The 12,005-nt window shown below is 39.1% G+C and overlaps 1 protein-coding gene across 1 annotated transcript in view; it reads right to left on the bottom strand.

Annotated features, from left to right (window-relative positions):
- LOC111071770 overlaps positions 1-9,901 on the bottom strand; it is a 41,426-nt gene extending 31,525 nt beyond the window's left edge. The window contains exons 1-3 of the mRNA XM_022363281.2: positions 9,454-9,901; positions 3,284-4,575; positions 6-203 (exon numbers count right to left, since the gene is read on the bottom strand). Of these exons, the coding sequence (XP_022218973.2) occupies positions 6-203; positions 3,284-4,097 (1,012 nt within the window). The 5' untranslated portion in view covers positions 4,098-4,575; positions 9,454-9,901. The remainder of the gene's footprint in view (positions 1-5; positions 204-3,283; positions 4,576-9,453) is intronic.
- Between the last annotated feature and the right edge of the window lie 2,104 nt (positions 9,902-12,005).

Below are 12,005 nucleotides of genomic sequence, written 5' to 3'. Positions count from 1 at the left end.
CTTACCCTCATGCGGCACATACAGATTCAGATACAGACAGTCCTCGCCCTCCGACCGCAGGTACGGCAACAGTCGACTCAAATACTTATGACGGGCCCGTGACATGTTAACGCTACCATGAGACGTCAGATCTGGTAGTTTTTGTGGGCAAACTGGGGGCAAATGACGCGCTATCTTTAGGCCCTGCCATGGCAATGGTGCACCTGAAAAATACACAGAGAGAGAGACAGTAAGAGAGAGTGCAAAAAAACACTTAGATAGGTCTTTATGGATGTCATATGTACGTATCCAACCAAGCAATGTTTGCATCGTAGATTTCAACATTCGATTGCTGCTTTTTCCCCCCACCAAGTGTTTGGCCAAAAAGTCAATTTCGTATTTATGTAACACGGTCAACAGGCACTTGAAAATGCCATAAACAAGCACCATACCACAACAGGACACACACACACACACACACACACACATATCCGTTTGCAAACACTCAAGCACACATATACGAACGCCACAGAATGCTCGGATTTCCTGCACACAAGTGCCAGGAGGTGGTAGAAGTAGAAGGAGGAGCAGGAGCAGGAGGAGGATGAGCATGAATAGGAAGGACACTCGGAGTTGACTGCGGTTACGTTGCTGGTGTTAACGTCAAAGCTGTGCTCGCAGATGCGGAGAATCGTTGGGTAAATTGCTAACCACGAATTGGTCAAGTTAGTACGGATTCTGCATTCAAAATCCTGAAGTGTGGCTTAAATAGCAGTAGCAGTGGGAGAGAAAGAGAGCGCCCGAAAACCATGGATAGATAGCAGCACTTTCTCTATGCTGTGTCAAATCGCTTACACATATTCACACCCACATTGTTTCGGTGCATCGAAGAGATTGTTTAGTGGTTTGTGGCCATAATATATCGATTGATTGATTGATATGCAAATGTTGGCATAGTTTTGTAATCTGCAAATAGAAAGCTTAGGCAAATCAAGTCTCCGGATATGCATTGTATCTGTGTATGTATTGGTTTATCTGTTGATTGCAAACTTCCAAACATAATTGATACAAAGTCCACGAATTTCAATTCCAATAAGCACAAAAATCAATGCCATTTCGTCGCACATAAACACGAGTATAGGCAACATTAACACTTTGACACGAAAGGGACACAGACAACATTTCATTTCATTTCGTTGCGTTATTGTCTGCCATAAACAACAACAACAAAAAAATGAACAGGAAAAATCCTCCACTCTCTGTGTGTGTGTGAGATTCATATGAAATTTTCGCCGGGAGTACACAGCATTATTTGCATTTTGTTATTAATAAAAGGAAGCCGCTGACTGGGACACAGAATTGGGAACCCCCAGCATGTAGAAATCGAAAAATATCGTATATTTTTTGGTATATTTGTTTTGGTTTTCGGTACGCGCTCACACAAAAAATCTATCACAGATATCCCTTCTACTCCTGCTGCTGTTTGTATATGAGTTTTGTCCCCCCTTTGACAAAAGGCTGCTTTCTCTCCGCCTCCCCCACTCTCTGCACACATTACGCATACGCAACGTGGGCGCGTATTTGCATTGGCTTCCTATATTTGCCAGGCGAATTTCAAGGCAGAACAAACGAGAAACGACAGCGCCATGTTTGCCATCCAACGACACAACAACCAAACGGCGAACTAACTTCCGCTGACAAATATGGCAGAGTCGTCGTTGTCGTTGTCGTCGGTGGGCGCTTAGGTCTGTCCGTTTGGATTGAGTGCACGGCACTCAAGTGCTCAATAAACTCCAAACGCGATGACACACTGAAAGGCTGCTGCTGTGGCAACTCGAAACTGTTGCAGCAGCAGTAGCAGCAACTGCAATCCGATATACAAATCGTGGCAGGCACACACACAACACAGCACAACACAACACTTTGCAACCAACAAACAGCCTCTGGCGCGTGTTAATTTATTGTCTTTACGTAATGCAATGTACGCGGCTCGAATGCTTAGTACTACACTGTGCATACACTGTAGGGGTAGACAAAGAGGAGCTACACTCTGTATACAATGTAGGGAACAAGAGAAGGATCCATGCTGCAGTGCGTAGGAGGAGTGACAGCACCCCCACTGCACTGTGAATACAAAAAAAAGAGGGAACAATCTATGGGTTCTACTTTCATTTCCGCTTCCATTTATATTTCCTCTAGAAATCTATAGATAAACTTTATCTGTATATTGTAAACTTAATAACCAACAAATCAACAAAAATTAAACCATTTTCTCTCAGTGTAAAAAGCAAGCTGTCGTGAGGATTTTCGTGGTACAAACAGCTAAGGCCGCGGTCTGTTTATGGCCCTCAAGAGAGCACAAAAGAACGCACACAACTTTGTCTACCGCAAACTTAGTGCCGCGCCAAAATTTCACACAAAATTTTTGGGGTATTGTGCTTTTTTTTTGGGTATAAGCACACAAATTAAAAACCCATTTAAACACACACAATAATAGCCATTTTCTCTCTTAATTAAACATAGGAAAATATAACGAAAATACATAGAAAATACATGGAAAATATTCATAAGCATAAGCCTCAAACTCAAGCTCATAATCTTCCCAGAATATGGCAAACAAATGTAGGGAGGGGCTTGAAAATGTACATTGCAATCCATGTAAAAACAAGCTGCAATAATAATAGCCAGTCGAGGAAAACACAAGCAGGAAAACACACGCACACACATCGAGACAGACAGAACACAGAACCGAGCGAAGTTCTGGGACATCCTGAGGTGTAGAGCTAGAGGGAGAGAGAGCCAGGCGCCACATGTCAGGCTTTTGAGAGCCTAAGGCTGGGGCTAGGGGCACGGCTCCAACGATAATTGCTTAAATTGCAGGCTAAATTCTAAGTGCCACAAGAAGCGGTAGATTCAGGAGGAGGAGCAGGACCAGAAGAAGCAGGCTGTTCATTCTTACACGGACATCCAACAGGAGAGAAATGTGTGGCCAGCATGTGTTCTGGCAATTTCAAGGAGTGCCTATACTGCTGCTCCTCCTGCTCGTCCCTTTGCTCCCCCTTTTTCCTGTTCAGCTCCACACTTTTCATTTTGGGGTTTTTGGGTGCTGCAAAGTGGCAATTTGCCATCATATTTGCGGTCTTCAAACAGTGCTGGCCACTCTACAGCGGGAAAATGCCAAAGTAAAAGCTAACAAGTCGGAAAATAAAGATTACTCTCTCTGCTAAGCCGCATTAAGCCTAAAAATCAATTGGTATTCATTACTGCATGAAAAAGGGTTATATATTTCCCTTCCAGCACTCACCTGGCGGCATAAATCGTCGATTGCCTGTCGGGGCCTCGGCATAGGGCAATCCCAGATACTGATCCACCTCCCTTAGGCCGCTTGTAACCTGAAAGCGACGTGTGATGCCCATGAGGCGACCCTGCTTGATTTGTATCTCTTTGGTATACTGCAGCTTATCGGGTACCACATGTCGCCGTCCAGGATGATGTGTGGTCACCGTCGTGGCTGTAGCTGTAGCTGTGGCCATGGCTGCTGTGGCCGTTGTGGCTGTTGAATCTGTGACCAATATTGAGGCTGTTCCGCTGTCACTCTCAACGTCAGAACCCTCGTTGGACTCTTCATCGCTGTTGAAGAGCCTTGCCACACTCTGCTTTAAGTGAAGTTCCAAATTTTGGATACCAGCTATGGCAGCGGCGTCCTTGGCACGTCGCACTGCCTGCTGGCCAATTGATTTGGATGCCGCCGCCAGTGTTGTGGCATCCTCTGCCGTTTGGTATGCGGTTGTTGCCCCTCTTGTTGACCCCATTGTTGCTGTTGCTGTTGTTGTGATGTCCCCAATAACCTGCGTTTGCCTTTCCGTTTGCTTTTGCTTTGAGGTTTCACGCAATTTCATTGCATTTTCCAGTTCATTTCCTTTGTCGTTGTTGTCGTTGTCTTGTGGGGCGATTGATTCTGCAGCTGCTGTTGCAGCTGCCACGCCCCATGTGGGGGCATGCCCATGCCCCTGGCAGCAATCAAGGCTTAATTGCTTGTGATGGCCCCTGCTACCGCCGTTGCCGTGGCTGCCAATTGTCAGCAGAAATAGCCAAAATGTTGCTAAACGAAACTTCATGTCTTTTTGCTTTTGGGAGTCTTTTGGGGTATATGAGATTTTCCTTCTGGTGCTGCTTTACTGCTATTTTCGGTCTTACACTTTTGCTTTATTTACTTCTATTCCAACTTTTCCGCACATTCCGTTTGTGTTTCGTTTTCGTTGTTTGTCTTTTGCGTGTTTTCCTCGTGATGTTAATTGTTCTTTTTGTTTTTTGTTTTTCTTAGTTTTGGACACAACCAAGCCGAATCGCTCACATTTTCCTTGGATTTTCCTTTGCCATATACGAGTAGTAGCAGCTTTCCCTCACAGTTTATTTACTTGAAATGTTTTAGCATTCGGATTTCTTTGTCCTCTCGCTTTCGCTTCTCCTAGCAACTTTCTCTTTTGTACATTTCATTTCATTTGGCTACAAAAAGTTTCCTCTTTCCTCCCTGCCACACGCAGCATTTCATTTCTGTGTCTCGTCTCTTTCCCACACGCTTTTCTGTGTCTTAAACTTTTGGGAAGAAAAACGAAAAAAACAGCAAGAAAATGTGGGTGAGAATAAAAACGGCAGAATAAATGGGAAAACAATTTCCTTTTTCACTTAATTTTTGTTTAAACTTTTTTTTGATTGTTTTATTGTGTGTTTGCTATTTAATACAAATTCATTTAGTTTATTCACTTTATTCTCTTTAATTCACTGCACTTATTTTGTATTGTTTCAAACGTTGTCTTTTTGTTAATCTTTTTTCAGCATTTTTTTGATAAATTGGAAGTCAACTTGTGGCCCATTATTGCTGGTGTGAATCACTCGCATTCTAGCACTACAAAATTAAGCCCCCCAAAAATATAAAATATTAAATGGTCTGTTCTGTTTCAGTTTTCATTTCTGATTAAGTCATCGTTCAGCCTGGAAAAAATGAAATCGTGTTCCTCATTGACAGCCACGCTTCGTACTCGTCGTAGTTCTTTCGGGGCAATCAATATGCTGTGTGCTGTTCATTTTTTTCGAGAATTTCAAATATTATTTTAAGACCTTGTTCGTATGAAATGGCGGCAGTCATTTATTTATAGAGAACCCAACATTACTTATGCGATTGGAGAGTGGACTCTGAGACTTTGTCAAATCGTTTCAAGTGAAGTGAAAAAGGAATGAAAACCGAATGAGGAAAAATGAAAGAAACTTCCGACACTTGTGAGGCAGAAATATTCGATGAGAAGTTGCCATTAAATGTGGATATTTTTGTATACAACAAGAAACACACACCCAAATACGTTAAACAAATGCCCGTCATTGAAGAGTACATCTGACATCTGCCAAATGAGTGCCAGTGTTGTTTTTCCACATTTTGCGTTAAGTAAACAAAAGAGCAAGCATCTCAGCAAATGGATGTGGAAAAGCCATAACCAATAGATTTCCCATGACGATTAATCATAAAAATACAGAAAATACCAATGAAAATTCAATTAAGTTTCGCTGTTTTCCTCGCACTCAAAATGTGAGCTAATTTCGCAATAAAAACTGAAACTGAATGCAAAAATTCTAGAAAACGTGTAACGTAAAGGAACGAAAGAATTTAAATGTTTTTTTACGAGCAGCCCCCTATTGAGGAGAGGTGCATAGGGCTCTGCCATGTGTGACAGAGTCTCTGTGTGTGAGTTTTCTTCGTGAATACTACGGGTACGGTTATACATATATGTGCTCATGTGTGCTCGTATCAAAATAAACACCACGCAACGCCCTGTGGCACACTAAAAGCATTTTTCACAATAACAACAAACGATAGACTAAATAGAACAAAAAGTAAATCTAAGAAATAATAACAAAAATATGATGGTAGAGCAAAAGTAGAGACGAAGATTTAATGCCCTATCTGGTATTGAAGTATCTTACAGATGTCTGAATGCCCTATAAGTTGTTTGAAACCATTTAATCCACTTAAAAGGTTTTCAATGGATGAAATAAATCTTAAATTCTACCAACGATTGAATAATTATTTGAGATTTTTCAGGATAGTAATAATATTATTAAGCTCCATTCCACACACCGTCCATTCACAAGAATATTTTCTTCAAAATTAAATTTATCTTCCTCGTATTTTATAGATTTTATATTTATTCTATATTATTTTCAAGACATACACGAAATAATCAAACATTACATAATTTGTTCACACCCTAAAATCTCCATCCCTCTAAAATTTTATTTACGTATTTTCCCCTCAACAGCGCATCCAAAGTATCTAAAATTCATGCTAAATCATATTTATATTCCTTCCTAAAACCCATATACCCTTCCCCAGCAGAAGCCACATAACAAATGTGTGCCAACATAGAAAATAAAAAATATTCTCTTAAATGATTTTGTTATTTATTACACTTTTTTCAACGCGTTCGTCTTTTTTTATGGCATCTGTGTGTGTGTGGGTGAATGTGTGGGTGTATCCGGAAATGTATATGTATGTGTGATGCAAACACAAACACCAACAAACATACACACATAAACGTCAAGGTACATCGACTGTGAACATACATAAAATTGACCTTATGGCCTTAGGGTGGAAAAAAAACGGTGGAAAATGGGTGTTGAAGTGGAGTTTATCCGAGCACTTAGACAGAAGCGTGAAAAGCGCTTTCTCTTGCATAAGAAAATCACATAAATATCCCAAAAACCAAAAGCTAATTGAGTCAACATCAATAAAATGGTGATAGAGGCACAGAGTGTTTCCTCTCTTGATATTGCGATATTGTGCGATTATTTATAGACCTCAAAGTAGAATCAATGCTATTTTCGGATCGATGTGTGTCGTAGGAACGAACACACGAGTATCCATCCATCCATCCATCCACTAAGTGAAAGTAAATTAAGACAGCAGCAGCCGTCCATTAAATGCAAATTCTTGAATAACTGAAAAGTGCACTAAAAATACGACTAATAAAAAATAAATACTGTCGGGACACAGCGGAATGGTGCGGAGTGGGGTGCGTCAATGCAAATTTAAACAAAATGAACAGCATTAAAAATACACACAGCGAAAATGTTTAAAAATAAAAACGAACGAGCAGAAATATTCACGGAATTCCACTATACACATTTATTGCGCTCTCTGTGGCGCTGCTTCATCCAAAAAATGTCGTCACCAGTGGATGTCGGCAGTGGATAAATAAATATAAAAGAAAATTCTATGAAAATAAAAGAAAATAAAAGACAACAAAAAATTTACAAGAAAAACTCTGCCATTTGGCGGCATTTGGCAGCTGTTGAAAGAGACTGAGAAAACGCAGTCCGAAAAGAAACAAGAGAGCGGCAAATAAGTTGGGGGGACAAGTAAAGAGAAAATGGAGGAAAATAAGTGGGAAAATTAGAGTGAAAAGAGTGGACAAGCGTAAAGGGAAACAGGGCGGAAAAAACTACAATTGGAATTTAAGTAAAGTGATTTGATTTTGGATTATTTTGTCTCCGCGCGAAAGTCACTTCTGCTTCTATCCGCCATTCCACGGCTCCGATCCGCCACTTGGCTTTTGGTCAAAACAATTCGGAAAATGCATTTTCCGACTCGTTTCAACTCTGATGAAGTCACCAGCACTACTACACACAATTTGTGGGTCAATGGAGGTACGCGATTCACTTAAATAAACTCTAAAAAATAAATAAAACAGAGAAAACTAAGATCAACTAAAGGTAAACAGAAATTGGAACTAAAAAAACTAAAGGTATCTTTAATCGTTAGCTTATTATTCGCTGTAGTTTCACAACACGAAAGGTGTCATAAATCATATGCTTTCATCGTAGCTACCCATTGAAATATCGTAAACCAAAGCCTTTTTAATGCAAATGAATGACAGAAAAGGGCCACAGAGAGGCCGCCCAAACAAAACAAAAACTCTCCTCTCGACTGTACATTGAACATTTGCATAATTAGCATACAAAGAGAGAAATATTCCCGAACTCGATGCGCATTGAAAGCTGTCACATTTGACACGCGGCTCTGCCACACGAAATGAAACGAAAAAGAGATCCCAACCAACCCATCGACAAACAACAAATTAGTTGCACCTAATTTTAGCTGCAAATGCAAAACAGAAAAAAAGATATACAAAAATGCAAAAACAGGCGACAAAAAGTTCAACAAACCCCAAAAGCGAAACAGAAACTCAAATTGCAAAAGATTGGGGCGAGAATTACGAGAGAATTATGAGATTTATTTTTGGGATTTTCACTCGGTCGATGAAAAACATAAACACACTTACAACTAGAGGAAAAGTGGAGAGATTTGGGTATGGAATATTGAAATACCCTTGAAACTCAGAGCTAGAAGATAATATAAAATTCCTTTACGAGATCAGATGCCATTAGATAGTAAGAATTTTGTTTAAGAATCTAAATAGTGAATGGTTTTTCTATACAAATTGACATTCTTGTATAAAATAGGTTTTTAAAAGAATATGAACAGTCTTGAAGCTTTGACACCCTTTAAAATACAATATCAACGAAAGGAAAGACACATACCGATATATCAATACCCCGACAAAACCACTATACCCTCTCCTCTTTAGAGGGTATTATATGCACAAACGTGGTGCACTTTGTTTTTTTGGGGCACAGTGGGCTTATGGGGCCAATGGGCATGGCACATACTCGCATTATCATGCAAATTAAGTGAAGCGTTTATTTATAAATCATCGAAAAAGAACAACAAAAATGCTAAATTGTTTGCACAATTGTTTATTTGGGTTCAACTTGGGTGAAAAATAAATGTAAATATATAGAAATTATGGTCAGATCAACTCAATAAAAGCACCATTTGATGGCTAATAAAAACAGCTAAGAACATACTCAAATTCTGGGATAATCTTCGATGCAAAATCTTGCAAAATAATATCTGAAATTTCTGTATTCTTTGTCCGATTTACTTAAGATATATTTTGACTTTTTCTATTCTTTATACCTTTCTATCTATCTTCTTTATGTATACTGTTTATCCGTAATATAAAATACAAATATCTCTGAAATATTTGCCTGCCATTTCCCCCTATATATTTACGATATTTACGAATTATTTACGAGCGTCACACAACAGCACTTTATTTTCCCGAATGGTTTTTGCTTCTTTTGTTTCGGGAAATGTTCTACATGATATTCAAATTCATTTGCACAAAAATCAACGAAAATTAATATTTAACGATTCTCCTGATTTATGAAAATACACACATACATATTTCCACAGAAATTTATTTTACACATTCTATGCAGCCAAGAGTGGAAAGAGTTTTCTTTTTTAATTAATGAAAATTGCATTGAAATTTCGGGAATTTTCTTGTAAACACATTTTGCACGGTTCATCATTATTTGGCCTGTAGATTTTTCATCAATATTTTCGCTGGCATTTACCAAATAAATTTCCACTTGATTTGCTTTATGGCCCACACGGATATTTTTGAATCTTTGATCTGCTACGAAATAACAAATTGGCAGATAGCTTTTGGCAGATACTTTTCGCAACGAAACACATTCGCAGATATTTTTCTTTGTCACTTGGCTTTATCGTTGATTGAAGAGCGTTTCACTCGACTTTTCATTAAGTTTGATTAACATTTCGTGAGACGTAAACATTTTCACTTTTCGATTTTTACTTGGGAGGGGAAACTTCTTGGCACGCTCTTTTGTTTTTGTCCCCCTTTTTTACGGGGTTTTATTTTTGGATCATGCACAAGATTTATTTGAGTTCGGAATAAGAGCACTTCAGTGCTGTCCCCCCAAAAAGAAAAACCGTAACGAAAGCGAAACGAGGGGCACGATCCAAGAGCGAACATGCCACACGATGCGACACGATCGACGTTCAAACTGCAACTGTTTCGCCCTCCATCTGACGGCAGGCACTTCTCTTTCTAGATTCTCCTAGCTGTTGTGTCTCTCTTCTCTAAGAAATTTGCTTCTCGTTTCTCTCTTGAGAGATTTATCATTTCTTGAGATAATTTTTGGTATAAACTGGCATAAATCGTGTCGGCTGGGTGCTCTTCTATTTATCTGTGGGGTAAATGTTGAGGAAATCATATAAATTTCAATGGAATTTCGCCTGCCTTACCATTAATTGCCTTCTTCTCATTTTGATGATATCTTTTTCCGTATCATCTCTCAGGCATTTCCTCAACTTTCTTCCCATAAAACTTCCGCTCTAAACTTCATCTTTGATCCTACGGCAAAGATTCCCTGTTCCGTTTCTCTCTTTTGTCTCTTATCGTCGACTTCCTGCCACAAATCTCGCACTTGGGTCTGAGTGGCTGCCTGCTGCCTGGCTGCAATTGTGGAGGCAGGAGGCAACGGCTAAAGTCTTAAATCAGCTTGGCTTTTGGCCAAGAGAAACCTAAACAAAAGAAAAAGAGGCGGAAAAAGCCAACTCCACTCGCTTTGCATGGCAGAGGGGAGACAAGTAGAGTGCCTCTTGCATCCACCAGAAAGAGAGTGGAGAAAGGTAAATCTCGTTCCTTGCACTCAAGAGAAAGGTAAAGTCCTACCGTTTTTGCATCTCTATTCTTCGTCTCCCAGTGGAAAACCCCTTAAGTGAGTTGTTTGACTTCTTCATTGTGTCTACTGCCACTTCATCGCCAATTTGGACGAGACTTTTGGGTGGGTTTCTACCCAAGCGTTTACAGCCAGACGACTTCAAGCTAACACACACACACGATGTTTTTTTATGGCCAATTTTTTCCCTTTTCACAGGCTCTCCTACTCCAACAAATGTCAGTGCATGTCAGAGAGCGGCATGCCAGTTCCACCTTTGGTTTTTTTTTTTTTGGCTCCTAAAAATAGCGGAAACCTTCATCCCAAAGGTGGGTCTTCCGGGTCTCCCTGATGTTGAGAAATTGATTTACCATCGATCTGACATTTTGCAGAGACTGCCATCGAGTGGCAAGTCCTAATTTACGAGCATCAAAGTGCGCCTATAAATTTTCCTTTTAATTGCAAGTTAATTAAAAAATCGAACTTCCAAGTGAAGAACGAAAAAAAAACGTCATGCATTTGGAACCAAAAATAAAACCCAAGACGACAACGAGGCTACACAACACATTTATAAATGAACTAAAACACATAAAAATATAAGCATCATAAAAAAATATATATAGAAATCATATAAAAATGCAGAGAAATGCGTAAGAAGTGAGGAAAATGCTTAAGTTAATTAAAGTTAAGTTAGTAAGTAAGTTAGTGAACGATTTAACGCTGCAACAGATATTATGTAGCAGCCACAGACAGCGGGAAGCGAAATCTTCGATATTTACTTACAATTGCACTGCAACTTCTGCCTTTTTTTGGTCTAAATTTGAACCAAAAATTGTGTTAGTCTATTTGTCTGCCTGTCAATTTATCAACAAATACATTATTCATCTCAAATGTTTCCCTTGCTTTTTTCTGTCTTTTCCCTGTGTTTTTCTTCGTCTTTTTTTTTTTGCTGCATGTTTTTACCCAATAATTACATTTAAATAAATTGAGTTTCTATTTATAATTCGAGTATTTCTTTGCTGACGCTTGAGGTGCCAAATAAATTGCATAAACAAATTTTTGGACGGGAGCAATTTTCCCTACAAACAAATTGAATACAAATTTTTGATAAGTGCCACAAAGTAATCGAACATACAATTTGAGATGCATGTGAATGGCAAAATGTACAAGGAAAATGGTGTAACTCTAATGGAAATATCATAAAGATACACAAAAAAGCTAATGGGAATAAGTATTCCCAAATTCTGATTGAAAATTTTTTTTTGCTTTTAAGTCAGAAATCCCTACATTTAAGAAATAAGTCGCAGTCAAAAATCTGTATCTTTTGTTCTCGTTTTCTTGCCCTTTACTAAATGTTCTCCCTTTTCTCTTACCCCTTTAGCCATATTACCACTTTCTCTTACTCCTTTGACCATATTACCGCCTTCTCTCAACCCTTTCTC

The sequence above is a fragment of the Drosophila obscura genome, unplaced genomic scaffold, assembly GCF_018151105.1.
Source record: "Drosophila obscura isolate BZ-5 IFL unplaced genomic scaffold, ASM1815110v1 contig_4, whole genome shotgun sequence".
Lineage (NCBI taxonomy): Eukaryota > Metazoa > Arthropoda > Insecta > Diptera > Drosophilidae > Drosophila > Drosophila obscura.
The sequence above is the reverse complement of the archived record's forward strand: the minus strand, read 5'-3'. Positions and strand labels throughout refer to the sequence as shown.